Source organism: Nycticebus coucang, chromosome 16, assembly GCF_027406575.1.
Source record: "Nycticebus coucang isolate mNycCou1 chromosome 16, mNycCou1.pri, whole genome shotgun sequence".
Taxonomy (NCBI): Eukaryota; Metazoa; Chordata; class Mammalia; order Primates; family Lorisidae; genus Nycticebus; species Nycticebus coucang.
The window spans coordinates 88,469,033-88,484,305 of NC_069795.1; the positions used below are offsets into that span (position 1 = coordinate 88,469,033).

Genomic DNA, 15,273 nt, shown 5'->3' on the forward strand with positions numbered 1-15,273 from the left:
AACGCATCTCTAAGGTTTTTAATCATTTCCTTAGCCTCTTCCACTTTTTTGACTTTTAAACCTACAACTTCTCTAAAGCTCATTAGCTCATTTCCCTATATCCTTTCCTTCCTCTCAAACTTTATAAGCCTACCTGTGTAGCAGACATCACAACCATTTCTCGGAACTCTGGCTTACTTTTCCCACCATAGCAATTTTGTATAAGTACATATACATGCAATATTTACAATTTCAGGATCTAAGGACAGCATGGAAGTCTTTAATCCATAAAACTGTGAGAACTGAGACCCTAAGGCTGCTCCCAAGTTGATGATAAACTCCAAGGGCAGAAATAACGTTTTATTATTTTGTTACTTTTGGTAACTTAGCACATGGTAACGTACCACAGAGCAAACTCTCAGAAAATGTGGTTTTGAGTTTTTATTTTTTTAATAAATGAACCTTGATCTAAGTCTCATTAAAGACACTGATAACACAATAGTAAACCATGGTAAATTCAAAGACAACAATTCTACAGGAAAGCTATTTATTTTTTAGAACGGTAGACAGAACATGTTCTTGTCTTCATCCCAATACAATCAGTGCTTTCCTTTCATAGTCTCAAAACTAAGGGAAAATGGGCAGGAGTTAAGGGAAGCAGAAATATTTTTGACCACCTCACCTAGTTTCAACATGTTGTTCCAGGATCCAGAATCTGTCAATTCACAAGATGAAGAGTTCGAAAATACCTTAAAATCAAAGAGAATCACCTCTAAATGATGATTTAAATTTTGTACTTTAAGTAAGTTACTAATATGAAAAGATCACTCTATTAGTAATCATTTTCTTAGCTGACTCACAGAAGAGATACCATCAGACCAAAGTTGTGATTCAAAATTATGTAAAAAATAACAATTTCAGGTTCCTCATATGTACTTAAGTAAGAAAAGCAGATACAATAATATTAGGCACTTTATGAATACTTTTTCAACCTTTAACACAGTTGCATACCAATGGGGTAGGGGCAGGGACTGAACTCCCACCCCATGGCTTGTTTTCACATGTGTGGTTGTTTTCACATGTTTGGTTGTCCGGCTTACCCTAGATGTCCAAAAATCACTTTGCTGTACAATTGTTTTAATTTCTTAACCTTTATAATCATAGCTAATAAAGGTATGAACGTTTTTGGAAAGAAGTCATTCTATCAATTCCCCCAAAAAATAACTATTTCTAAAATTCAGTGATTAAGCACAAAGATCAGTAGCCCCAATGGAGCCCCATCCCATCCAACTGACCTCTCCTGAAGGGGCCACATTCCGTGTTCCATTACAAGCAGAAGTTACCATGGGCTTTGTAGTCAGCTGGAATGGGAATCCAAATAAGCTGGCAGCATTGTAGAGACTGTTTTTCACTTGGTGAATAAAGCAATCTAGAAAGTGCCAACAAACTTTAAATACAGTAATAAACTTCAGAAAAGAAACATATTTTGGAAAGAACCTCTCTCAGTTTTTATTAAAAGTATTACTGTCTGGGCGGCACCTGTGGCTCAAAGGGGTAGGGTGCTGGTCCCATATGCCGGAGGTGGTGGGTTCAAACCCAGCCCCAGCCAAAAAAAAAAAAAGTATTACTGTCAGCCATTGAAATAAACAGATATCTGTAAAAATAATTTTTTCTTTCTAATTAAATAACTAGAATTCTGATACTGTAATTTTTGATTTGGGGGATTTTTTGTTTTAAGACACTATCTCACTCTGTTGTCTGGGCTAGAACTTACTATAACCTCAAACTCCTGGGTTCAAACAATCCTCCTGCCTCAGTTTCCTAGGTGGCTTCAACTACAGGTGCATGTCACCACACTCAGCTAATTTTGTAGTTTTTGGTAAAGACAGGGTCTTGCTATGTTGCTCAGGCTGGAAATTTATGTTTTCTTCATAAAGTATCTTGGATACTACAAAAACACAAAAAAAAAAAACCATCACTTTAACAAATCACATCCTGGTGAAGAAAAACAAAAGTCCTGAAATGACAGCTTTGAAGAAATGAATTCTGTAGAATATATACATTTTTACCCAGAGAGATGAGGGCATAATTAAACAAAGAGTGTGTAGTTACCAGGTATGGCAGAATCCTTTTTGTGTGTGTGTGTGTGTGTGTGTGAGTGATTTTTGGCCGGGGCTGGGTTTGAACCCGCCACTTCCGGCATATGGGACCGGCACCCTACTCCTTGAGCCACAGGCGCCGCCCCAGGCAGAATCCTTTTACTCCCTAGTTTGTCCTGACCTGAACAACTATTTACTCAGCCCCTATTATATCGTGGTTAGGTGAAGGACAAAATATGCAGTTTTTAAACATCTACAATAAAACAAAGAGCAGATGTGTTTGTTAAAAGTTCTCAGATACTGGGCAGCGCCTGCGGCTCGGTTGGTAAGGCGCCGGCCACATATACCGAGGGTGGCGGGATCAAACCCGGCCCCGGCTGAACTGCAACCAAAAAATAGCTGGGCGTTGTGGCGGGCGCCTGTAGTCCCGGCTACTTGGGAGGCTGAGGCAAGAGAATCATCGCTTAAGCCCAGGAGTTGGAGGTTGCTGTGAGCTGTGTGAGGCCATGGCACTCTACCAAGGGCTATAAAGTGAAATTCTGTCTCTACAAAAAAAAAAAGTTCTCAGATACTGCCCTCCTTGCCATCAAAAATGAACATTACAGGGTGGTGCCTGTGGCTCAGTGAGTAGGGGCTGGCCCCATATGCCTGGCGGGTTCAAACCCAGTCCCGGCCAAACTGCAACAAAAAAATAGCCTTGCGTTGTGGTGGGCGCCTGTAGTCCCAGCTGCTTGAGAGGCTGAGGCAAGAGAATGGCGTAAGCCCAAGAGTTAGAGGTTGCTGTGAGCCGTGTGATGTCATGGCACTCTACCCGAGGGTGGTACAGTGAGACTCTGTCTCTACAAAAAAATAAATAAATAAACATTACAAAATAAGGGGGAGGGGTAGATTTCATTCCTTTCCCCACTTCCTCCTTTTATCACACTTCCTCATTCTCACTTCCTCCACATTTGATATGTAGTATAAATCATCTATGATTTCCTTTGTAGCTCCTAATTAAGAATATTCAAAAGCACCAGTTTGAGAAAAAGACACCATCATCTTAGCCACATTCTGCTTTACGAAAAATAGCCTGAAATGGGCGGCGCCTGTGGCTCAGTGAGTAGGGCGCCGGCCCCATATGCCGAGGGTGGCGGGTTCAAACCCAGCCCCGGCCAAACTGCAACCAAAAAATAGCCGGGCGTTGTGGCGGGCGCCTGTAGTCCCAGCTGCTTGGGAGGCTGAGGCAAGAGAATCGCGTTAAGTCCAAGAGTTAGAGGTTGCTGTGAGCCGTGTGACGCCACGGCACTCTACCTGAGGGCGGTATGGTGAGACTCTGTCTCTACAAAAAAAAAAAAAAAAATAGCCTGAAATGCTGACTTTTTTTTTTGTAGAGACAGTCTCACTGTACCCGCCTCGGGTAGAGCGCCATGACGTCACACGGCTCACAGCAACCTCTAACTCTGGGACTTAACGCGATTCTCTTGCCTCAGCCTCCCGAGCAGCTGGGGAAATGCTGCCTTTTAACCAATAAGTTCTACAACATATAAAATATAAAATAAATACTTTCCAGAAAGACAGAAGGATAATTTTTAAGGGAGGATGTGAGCCAGGCATGCCTGTAATCCTAGCCTATGGGAGGCCTCAGTGCATGGATTGCCTGAGCTCATGGGTTCAAGAGCAGCCCCAGCAAGAGAGAGACCATGTCTCTAAAATAAATAGCCAGGGGCTCTGGTGGGTGCCTGTAATCCCAGCTACACGGGAGGCTGAGGCAAGAGAATCGCTTGAGCCCAAGAGGTTACTGTGAGCCACGATGCCACAGCACTCTACCAAGGGTGACATACCAATGTTTGCAAGTGAGTTGTTTCTCAATTAGGAATTAAGAAAGAATTTCAGGTTATCGCTCTAATAATGTTAAGGGATATTACATTCTACTGTCCTTTGTAAGAGGGAGAAAAAACTCTAGGGATGTTTAACCCAAAGACTACCATCTAGACCAGTGTTTTTTTTGTTTTGTTTTTTGTTTTTTTTTGTAGAGACAGAGTCTCACTTTATGGCCCTCTGTAGAGTGCAGTGGCCTCACACAGCTCACAGCAAACCTCCAACTCCTGGGCTTAAGCGATTCTCTTGCCTCAGCCTCCCAAGCAGCTGGGACTACAGGCGCCGCCATATAAACTCTTTTTTTTTGAGACAGAGTCTCACTATGTCACCCTAGGTAGAGTGAGTGGCATCACAGCTCACATCAACCTCAAACTCTCGGGCTTAAGTGATTCTCTTGCCTCAAGCCTCCTAGGTAGCTGGGACTACAGGCACTCACCACAATGCCCAGGTATTTTTTTGTTGCAGTTGTCATTGTTGCTTAACTGGCCCAAGCTGGGTTCGAACCCGCCAGCCTCAGTGTATGTGGCCAATGCCGTAACCACTGTGCTACCGGCACCAAGCCTCAACTTTTTAAAAAATTCATGACACAGGGCGGTGCCTGTGGCTCAGTGAGTAGGGCGCCGGCCCCATATGCCGAGGGTGGCGGGTTCAAACCCAGCCCCGGCCAAACTGCAACAAAAAAAAAAAAAATAGCCGGGCGTTGTGGTGGGCGCCTATAGTCCCAGCTGCTCGGGAGGCTGAGGCAAGAGAATTGCATAAGCCCAAGAGTTAGAGGTTGTTGTGAGTCGTGTGATGCCACAGCACTCTACCCGAGGGCGGTACAGTGAGACTCTGTCTCTACAAAAAAAAAAAAAAATTTCATGACACATTTGAACCTATAAAACTTCATGGGCAACTTAAATTATGGTGATCAAAAAAAAAAAATAGGAGCAAAGAAAAGCATATATTTACTGTGCTTTAAACTTTCAAAATTAATGACTTTTGGCTGGCGCCAGTGGCTCAGTGGGTAGGCGCCGGCCCTATATACGGAGGTTGGTGGGTTCGAACCCAGCCAGGCCAGCTAAAAAAAAAAAAAAAGACTATAAAAAATTTTCCAGGTACACCTAAATTCCTCTCTCAGCCAAGCTGAAAATCACTGATTTAGACCACAGAGGGCAGGAGATATTCTTCATAACACAATAAATATTAACCACCAAAAAGTATTGCAACATTTTACTTCCCTATAAATTTTGTCAAAATCTAGGTATTGCCCGAGATTGCATCAAAACATCTTACTAATGGTTATTTATTTATTTATTTTTTTTTTTTTTTGTAGAGACAGAGTCTCACTGTACCGCCCTCGGGTAGAGTGCCGTGGCGTCACACGGCTCACAGCAACCTCTAACTCTTGGGCTTACGTGATTCTCTTGCCTCAGCCTCCCAAGCAGCTGGGACTACAGGAGCCCGCCACAACGCCCGGCTATTTTTTTTTTGTTGCAGTTTGGCCGGGGCTGGGTTTGAACCCGCCACCCTCGGCATATGGGGCCGGCACCCTACTCACTGAGCCACAGGCGCCGCCCTTTTTTTTTTTTTTAAGACAGAGTCTCATTTTGTCACCCTAAGTAGTGTCATGGAGTCATTGTACGCCACAGCAACCTCCAACTCTTGGGCTCAAGCAATCCTCTTGCCTCAGCCTCCCAAGTAGCTGAGACCACAGGCGCCTGCTAAAATGCCCAGCTAATTTTTCTATTATTAGTAGAGATGGGGGTCTCACTCTTGCTCAGGCTGGTCTCCAACTCCTGAGCTCAAGCAATCCGCCTGCCTTGGCCTCCCAGAGTGCTAGGATTACAGGCCACTGTATCCAGCCTTACTAACCTTAATAATTTTTTTTTTTGAGACAGAGTCTCACTATATCACCCTGGGTAGAGTACTGTGGTGTCACAGCTCACAGCAACCTCAAACTCTTGGGCTTAAGCGATTCTCTTGCCTCAGCCTCCCAAGTAGCTGGGACTACAGGCACCCACCACAATGCCTGGCTATTTCTTGGTTGTAGTTGTCATTGTTGTTTAGCAGGCCCAGGCTGGATTCGAACCCATCAGCTTCGGTGTATGTAGCTGGCACCCTAGCCATTGAGCTATAGGCACTGAAGCATTACTAATGTTTTTTAAAAGGAAGGTAAGCAAGTCTGCCCCATCCAGAAACTGGATATAAAACCACTTTATTTTCCTGAAATAAACAAATCTCTTAAATCATTTTCACCTGTACGATGAATCTGCAGTTCTGAGGCCCATTTCTTTTTATGCTTGCTTTTTGTTCTCTCAAAAGCAACCAACAGAGTTGCATTATCCATTATAGTAGCAGATAGCCAGAAGTGGTTACTTAAGTTTAAATCATATTAATCTTAAATACAATTAAAAATGCAGGCCAGGTGCAGTGGCTCACACCTATAATCTTAGCACCCTAGGAGGCTGAGGTAGGAAGATCACTTGAGCTCATGAGTTCAAGACCAGCCTGAAAGGGAGGCGCCTGTGGCTCAAGGAGTAGGGCGCTGGTCCCATATTCCGGAGGTGGTGGGTTCAAACCCTGCCCCAGCCAAAAAAAAAAAAGACCAGCCTGAGCAAGAGTGAAACCCCATCTCTACCAAAAATAGAAAAATTAGCTGACTGTTATGGTGTGCACCTACAGTCCCAGCTACTCAGGAGGCTGAGGCAGAAAGATTCCTTGAACCCAGGAGTTTTTGTTTTGTTTTTGTGACAGAGTTTCACTATGTTAACCTTGGTAGAGTCCCATGGCATCACAGCTCACAGAAACCTCAAACTCTTGGGCTTAAGAAATTTTCTTGCCTCAGTCTCCCACGTAGCTGGGACTAACCGCGCCTGCCACAATGCCCAGCTATTTTTTTGTTGTAGTTGTCATTGCTGTTCTAGCAGGCCTAGACTGGGGTTTGAACTCAACAGCCCTGGTGTATGTGGCCAGCACCCTAACCAATGAACTACAGGCTTTGAGCCTGAACCCAGGAGTTTGAGGTTGCTGTGAGCTAGGCTGAGGCCACAGCACTCCAGCCTGGGCAACAGAGTGAGACTCCGTCTCAAAAAAAAAAAAAGCAAACAACATGAACAAATTGGATATTGAAAGAATATATTGTAACAATAATAAAGATAAGGATAATCACAACTGTCATAAAGATAATAAAAACAACACAGGGCACATGATATGAGTTGAGTTGAGGTCTATAAAAGTTTGCCACTGCATCCTAGAAAAAGTGCTATGTACCTCATATTGCTCAATATCACTAACAGTCACCTTCGAAGTACTCCCTTTGGGAAGCTATGCACTGACACCAGGGCACAGTTCACATTACAGAGCAATTTTGGAACTCTTTTTCTAGAATAGCCTTCAGAGCTGCCCTTGTGTGAGGTCTGACAATTAAGATCCTGAACTCATCCTGGAAAGTGTTACATACCTCACTACTGAATATCACTAGTTACCAAAAGGGCGTACTTTGAAAGTAACCCTTATGATAGTCAGCAATGAGGTATGCAGCACTTTTTCTTTTTTTTTTTTCTGTGGTTTTTGGCAGGGGCTGGGTTTGAACCCGCCTCCTCCGGCATATGGGACTGGCGCCCCACTCCTTGAGCCACAGGCGCCGCCCCAATGCAGCACTTTTTCTAGGATGAGTTCACAAACTTAATTGTCAGACTGTATGAAGACAGCTCTGAAGCCTTCCAAGGGGAGTACCTTAGTGGTAACTGTAATGATACTCAGACCTTCATACATTACTGGTTGCCCCCCACAGTGGATTCTGGACACCACAACACATCTTAGCTTGACCGTGTAAGGTGAAACCTCCCCCTCACAGCAGGAAGGAGATAGCAACCCCATCAGTCAAGAATAAAGAAGAAACAAGGTCACAAAGGAGAGGCCAGACCAAAGAAAAAGGGATGGCACAGAAACCCCATGGCCTCTATATGCTGGGATGTGTGCCTGCTCCCACTCACTCCTTCCGGAATGTACTATCGTTTGCTAATCTTTCTTGGTTGGCAGTCCACTTCCATGTCTGAAGATGTACTTCCTTAATAATAAACTGCTGCTTGCTGCCTCAAAACTGTTCCTTGCTTTCATTCTTCAATTGCCAGAAGAATAGAACCAAGGAGTTTAAGAGGCAGTAACAGCACTCTAGCCCTTTTACAAACTATGCTAAAAATATTTTCTCTGATACCTACTGCTTCCTCCTTGGGTTAGATTCCTTTCTGGAGTTTCCTATTCAGAAAATCAGAATACACACTTAATGAAAATGATGGATGATCCTCAATATAGAAGTGCATAAAATAAAAAAGTGCATAAAATAGATGTTACCAAAAATAATCACTTCAGAGCCTATGATACTTGCCAAAGTTTTTTACCACATCCAAGTACAAGCTAACATTTACATTTTTCTTTAAAACTAATTCATTTTAAGCTGGGCACTATGGTTCATGCCTGTTCCTAGCATTCTGGGAGGCTGAGGCAGGGTAGACTGCTTGAGCTCAGGAGTTCAAGACTAACCTGAGCAAGAGCAAGACCCAATCTCTACTAAAAATAGAAAAATTGAGGTAAGAGGATCGCTTGAGTCCAAGAGTTGGAGGTTGCTGTGAACTATGATGATGGCACGGCACTCTACCAAAAGCGACAGCTTAAGACTCTATCTCAAAAAAAAAAAAAAAACATAAAGGGCGGTGCCTGTGGCTCAAAGAGAAGGGTGCCGGCCCCATATACTGGAGGTGGCGGGTTCAAACCCAGCCCTGGCCAAAAACTGCAAAAACAACTAACTTGGGCGGCGCCTATGGCTCAGTCGGTAGGGTGCCGGCCCCATATACCGAGGGTGGCGGGTTCAAACGCGGCCCCGGCCAAACTGCAACCAAAAAATAGCCGGGCGTTGTGGCAGGCGCCTGTAGTCCCAGCTACTGGGGAGGCTGAGGCAAGAGAATCGCTTAAGCCCAGGAGTTGGAGGTTGCTATGAGCTGTGTGAGGCCACGGCACTCTACAGAGGGCCATAAAGTGAGACTCTGTCTCTACAAAAAAAAAAAAAAAAATAGAAAAATTAGTTGGGCATGGTGGCATGTGCCTATAGCCCCAGCTTCTTGAGAGGCTGAGGCAGGGGGATAACTTGAGCTCAGGAGGTTTGAGCTTGCCATGAGCTATGATATAACTGCACTCTACCCCTGGCAATAGAGTGAAACCCTGTCTCAAAAAAAGATAATTTAAAATTACTACTGTAAATGTAAAGCCAATACCACTTGCCTTATAAAAAAATGAAAATGCAACAATATTGAGTTCTAGCTGGGCATGTTAAAAATAGGAAATTGGGCTGGGTGCACCATGCCTGTAATCTTAGTATTCTGGGAGTCCTAAGAGGAAGATCCCTTGAGCTCAGGAGTTTGAGACCAGCCTGAACAAGAGCAAGATCCCCTCTCTACAAAAAATAGGGGGGAAAAGCCAGGCATCATGGTGGGTGCCTAATATTCTCAGCTACTTGGGAAGCTGAAGCAAGAGGATCAATTGCATACAGGAGTCTGAGGTTACTGAGAGCTAGGCTGACTCTAGCTGGGACAAGAAGAGTAACGTTTGTCTCAAAAAAAAAAAAAAATTAGAGACTGTCTTACTAATGTTTGTATATTCTACTTTACTTTTTCTCTTTAATCTACTTTTACTGGCTTCTAGCCCTTCAGATATATGTAAAAAGATTTGTGACAGCAAATCTCAACAAATTACACTGTATTATTCAGCCATCTGGACTCATAGATCACTCAATTATTAGCAGTTTTTACAATGTTTCATCCTCAAAAATAAAAACCATCTTTTCCTTATAGAAGGATTTAGAATTTTAAAATGTACATGCAACAGGGTGGCACCTGTGGCTAAACCGAGTAGGGCGATGACCCCATATGCCGAAGGCAGCGGGTTCAAACCCAGCCCCGGCCAAAAAAAAAAAATGCAAAAAAACAAATGTACATGCAACAAACAGGTTTATTTATCTGGAAAGACTGCAGAAGTTGCTGATAACACTAGTTACCTCCAGAAGGGATAAATGAGTAGGAAAGGGACAGGACAGAGACTACTTTTCGGTGAACATACTTTCTACTTTTTGTATTTTGTTTCATGAATATATTTTTCCTATAAAAAAAAACTAAATTTTTTTGGGCGGCACCTGTGGCTCAGTCGGTAAGGCGCCGGCCCCATATACCGAGGGCGGCAGGTTCAAACCCGCCCCGGCCAAACTGCAACCAAAAAATAGCCAGGCGTTGTGGCGGGCGCCTGTAGTCCCAGCAACTCGGGAGGCTGAGGCAAGAGAATCGCTTAAGCCCAGGAATTGGAGGTTGCTGTGAGCTGTGTGCGGCCACGGCACTCTACCGAGGGCCATAAAGTGAGACTCTGTCTCTAAAAAAAAAAAACTAAATTTTTAGCTGGCTGGGGTGGCTCACACCTGTAATCCTAGCATTTTTGGAGGCTGAGGTGGGAGCATTCCTTGAGCTTATAAGTTTGAGATCAGCCTGAGCAACAGGGAGACTCTGTCTCTACTAAAAATTAAAAAATAAATAAAAACTAAAATAAACTAGCCAGGTGTTATGGTGGGTGCCTGTAGTCCCAGCTACTTGAGAGGCTAAGGCAAGAGGATTTCTGAAGCCTAAGAGTTTAAGGTTCCTATGAACTGTGATGCCACAGCACTCTACCCAGGGCAACAGAGTGAGACTCTCTCAAAAAAGAAAAAAGAAGGGCGGCGCCTGTGGCTCAGTTGGTAAGGTGCCGGCCCCATATACCAAGGGTGGCGGGTTCAAACCCGGCCCTGGCTGAACTGTAACCAAAAAAAAAAAAAACATTAAATTTTAAAAAATGTATATTCAGTACCTAATTTCGGTCTTTTAGCTGGTATTTCATCAGTGTCCACAGTAGAAAACAGAGTGCTGAAAGAGAGAAAGAAGAAAATATATATACATACAACCATTTGTTTAAATAAACTTTCTATTCACATGATGACACCCTCTTGTATCCCTTCATTATGAAATGAGATCCAGAGAGAATATTACTCTATACTAGGTGGTTTCAACTATTTGAGAGAGACTCAAACTCATTACTATATAATAATTTGTAAGCTGGTTAAAGTACAAACTTAAAACTGGCCAGAAGTTACTTAGCTAGTAAATGAACCTAAGTAAAAGCCTAGGACTAACACGTCCTTTTTCTCTCCAGAAATGATTTTTAAGAAACAAAAAACTAAGCAATTTCCTTTTGAAAGATGACCCCTCACCCCAAGAAACCCATCTTTTACATCAAGTAACAATATAAGCAACCTTAAAAGTCAATTCTTGGTGGGGGAAGAACCTACCTAATGAGTACAATGAACAATATCTGTGTGATGGGCATACTTAACAGTTATGACTCAAGAATTGCAAAAACAATGTATGTAACCAAAAACACTTCTACGCCCTTAAAATTCTGAAATTTAAAAAAAGACAGTTCTTAGCTGAAAAAGGTGTTATCTTTAACTGCATTTTTTTTTTTTTGAGACAGAGTCTCACTATGTTGCCCTCAGTAGAGTGCTGTGGCATCACAACTCACAGCAATCTCAAACTCTTGGGCTTAAGCGATTCTCTTGCCTCAGCCTCCCAAGTAGCTGGACTACAGGCACCTACCACAACACCCAGCTATTTTTTGGTTGCAGTTTTCATTGTTGTTTAGCAGGCCCAGATTGGGTTCGAATCCGCCTGCCTGGGTGTATGTAGGTTGGCGCCCTAACCACTGAGCTGCAAGCGCCAAGCCAAGAACAAATCTTAATGTAAACTGTGGACTTTGGTTGATAATGATGTGTCAATGTAGGGTCATTGATTGTAACAAATGTAGCATTCTGGTGTGGCATGGTGGGCAGAGAGAGGGTTTGGGTATGTGCGGGAGAGAATCAGAGGCATGTAGGAAATCTCTGTATTTTCTAGTCACTTTTGCTGTGAACCTAAAACTTCTTCTAAAAAAATAAAATACACTGGGCGGCCTCTGTGGCTCAAAGGGGTAGGGCACCAGTCCCATACGCCAGAGGTGATGGGTTCAAATCCAGCCCCGGCCAAAGACCACAAAAAAAATTATAATAAAATAAATAAAATATATTAATTTACAAAGTATTACACAAACTCTCGGGCTTAAGAGATTCTCTGGACTCAGCAGCCCAAGTAACTCAGACTACAGGTGCCCACCACAATGCCCAGCTATTTTTTTGTTGTAGTTTTCATTGTTGTTTGGCAAGCCCAGGCCAGATTAGAACATGCCAGCCCCAGGGTATGTGGCTGGCACCCTAGCTGCTGAGCTACAAGCGCTGAGCCCTTTAACTGCATTTTTATCATGGAAACTACATTACAGTGGTAATAAAGAATTTGGGCAGCCAGGCACGGTGGCTCACGCCTGTAATCCCAGCACTGTGGGAGGCTGAGGAGGGAGAATTGCTTGAGCTCAGGAGTTCGTGACTTGCCTGAGCGATAGTGAGACCCCGACTCATGAAAAAAATGTAAAAACCCAGCCGGGCGCCGCGCCGAGTGCCTGTAATCCCAGCGGCTTCCGGAGGCTGAGGCAGTGAGGTGCCCGCAGCCCGAGTTAGAGGTTGTGGTGAGCTATCACGCCCACTGCACTCTGCTCAGGGGCATAGGGTGGGACCCTGTCTCAACAAAACAAAACAAAACAAAACAAAAAAAAATAAAGAATTTGGGCAATCAGGAAAGTTTATGTACCTACCATATGTCAAGAATGTTAAGGGCTCACAGTATATTACTAATCATCTTTCTGAATCCTTACAATTAATCATATTTATATAAAAAAAAATGAATAGAGGGAGGCGCCTGTGGCTCAGTGAGTAGGGCGCCGGCCCCATATACCAAGGGTGGCAGGTTCAAACCCAGCCCCGGCCGAACTGCAACAACAACAACAAAAAATAGCCAGGCGTTGTGGCGGGCGCCTGTAGTCCCAGCTGCTCAGGAGGCTGAGGCAGGAGAATTGCAGAAGCCCAAGAGCTGGAGGTTGCTGTGAGTCCTGTGACGTCATGGCACTCTACTGAGGGCGGTAAAGTGAGACTCTGTCTCTACAAAAAAAAAAAAAAAAAAATGAATAGAATGAGGTTCCAAGGTTCATTCAGTTCATAACTTTAAATATACCAACAAGACCTCTGGCTTCATTTTAACTGTAAATTGTTATTACATGGAGAAGAGTTATTTTAGATTAAGGATGTAGGCAACTAAAGTGTAGTAAAGAACAAGCTTTTGATCACCAAACCATGTTCCCCTATCTAGTAGGAATTCACATCAAAAAAGAGAGGACAAGGGAGAAAGAATTAACATTCTGTTATTTGATAAATATGCACCAAGTGCTTGTCATGCACTAGACTCTGCACAGGGTGAAATGAACAAATAAGCATCAGTTTGGGCACTTTACAACATGTTCTTAAAAGCAGGAAGGAAAAATAAATTGAAATCATGCATCTCTGGAACACATGATGCAATTTAGCCAACCACCAATTTTATCAATAACCTGCATTCTCAGACTCATGCATTAATCATCTTGTTCACTCAAGTGCCTAGAAACCAATCTTTTTTCCACTTTCCTTGGTATTAAAGCTTAATAAAAAATGAAATTAGGCCAGGCTCTGTGGCTCACGCCTGTAATCCTAGCACTCTGGGAGGCTGAGGCAGAGAAATTGCTTGAGCTCAGGAGTTGGAGACCAGCTCCAACAAAGTAAGACCCCGTTTCTACTAAAAATACAAAAACTAGCCAGGGGTCAAGGCGGGTACCTGTAGTACTAGCTACTTGAGAGGCTGAGGCAAGAGGATGAGCCCAAGAGTTTGAGGTTGCCATGAGTTATGCTGCCCGGGCATTTTAGCCTGGGGCAACACAGTGAGACTAGACTCAATAAACAAACACACACATTCTATCACCAAAAGTTGAGGGAGGAGTGCATGGAATTTGTACGGTATTTCCTACATTAATTCTGAGGTAAGGAAGTAGTATATTATGAAATGGGACAAGCCAAGGAGTAGATGGTAAGAAAGAATATGTTTTAGTTTCCCAGGAATTTTAAATGAATTTTTGAGTACATCCTAGTGACCTTTTTAAGGAGTGATGTACCTACCTAATCTTTTCTTCTCATACACTGATTCTAAAGTACAGAATCGCTCCTCCCTTTCTGGCTCCAAACACACATACAGTTTGACAGCTGTTTCAGAACAAGACAGCTGCTGTTTCTCGTTGTTAAGAGAACAGTACTGGCAGTCAAAACGGCTATGGGCAATCTATGAATCTCACTTCCCTCCACTTATTGTCCGTAGATGACACTTGGGAATATGCTTTGTAAACAGTGAGCCACAACAAAGATAGTATTCCTTCAATTTTTAGTTTTCAGCTTAAGAGCGGCAAAACGCGACAAAGCCCCATTTGTTGTCAGCAACCAGCTTAGGCTCTTAAAGGAATATCAAAGATCCTACCATAACCGGCCACCCAAAGACAACTAGCTCCTTCCTTCATCAGGAACTGCGTCCCCACGGAGTGGCGGGAGCGACTGCGTCATCAGAACATCCGCGACCTGCAATCCTCCCGCCTCCGCCGGGAGACTATTTCGGCTGGGCAGGGCCCGCCTGGCTAAACCAACGCTATCCCGGACCAGGAGCCCGGAGTGGGGGAGGGGGCACGGCCAGGCCGGTGATCAGCCACCTCTCATCTCACCTGTTCGAGCGCCGCCTCTTCAGGAACGTCCGAGTAGGGGGCACCGACCGGTCGCAGAAACGGAAAATGGTGCCGAGAATCCTAACCAGCCATCTGTACATACCAGGCCCGAGCAGCAGCGGCGGCCGACACACCCCGAGACGCAAACCCCAGAGCTGTCGCCGCCGCTGCCGCCTTAGCCGCCTCGGCCACCACAGCCAAGGTTCAGTCGCTGACTTGTGACGCGAATTAAGGGCCCACAGATACAACGTCCCCAGAGCTACGAACAGCCCCCGCCCGCCACCGACCCTGACGTCACCTCCTCCCGCTTTACCGGAGAGCTTCATTCTCAATCTGCGCACGCGTCACTTAGCACCGCCCCCTACTGCAAGCTTAGCAACAAGAAGGTCCGCCTCACGGTCCCGGTCCAATCGCTGACGAGATCGGAAGAGCTGTGGGCGGGGTTTTCTTTTCTACAGAACCAGTCCGGAATCCACCTGAGGGGCATGGCGCACAGTCCACACGTGAGACTGTTGCACTTGGGAGCTAGCGATCAAGGACTGGAGCACAGTGGATGCTCAGTATGTGTTTGTAATTGCACAGGACAAAGGTAGGCCAGGTTAATTAACACAAATTTACTGTTTTA

General features: G+C 44.3%; 1 protein-coding gene across 1 annotated transcript in view; it reads right to left on the reverse strand.

Annotated features, from left to right (window-relative positions):
• The window catches only part of SENP2 (SUMO specific peptidase 2), a 50,513-nt gene extending 35,530 nt beyond the window's left edge, over positions 1–14,983 (reverse strand). The window contains exons 1-4 of the mRNA XM_053565569.1: positions 14,649–14,983; positions 10,803–10,858; positions 1,275–1,408; positions 662–728 (exon numbers count right to left, since the gene is read on the reverse strand). Of these exons, the coding sequence (XP_053421544.1) occupies positions 662–728; positions 1,275–1,408; positions 10,803–10,858; positions 14,649–14,974 (583 nt within the window). The 5' untranslated portion in view covers positions 14,975–14,983. The remainder of the gene's footprint in view (positions 1–661; positions 729–1,274; positions 1,409–10,802; positions 10,859–14,648) is intronic.
• Between the last annotated feature and the right edge of the window lie 290 nt (positions 14,984–15,273).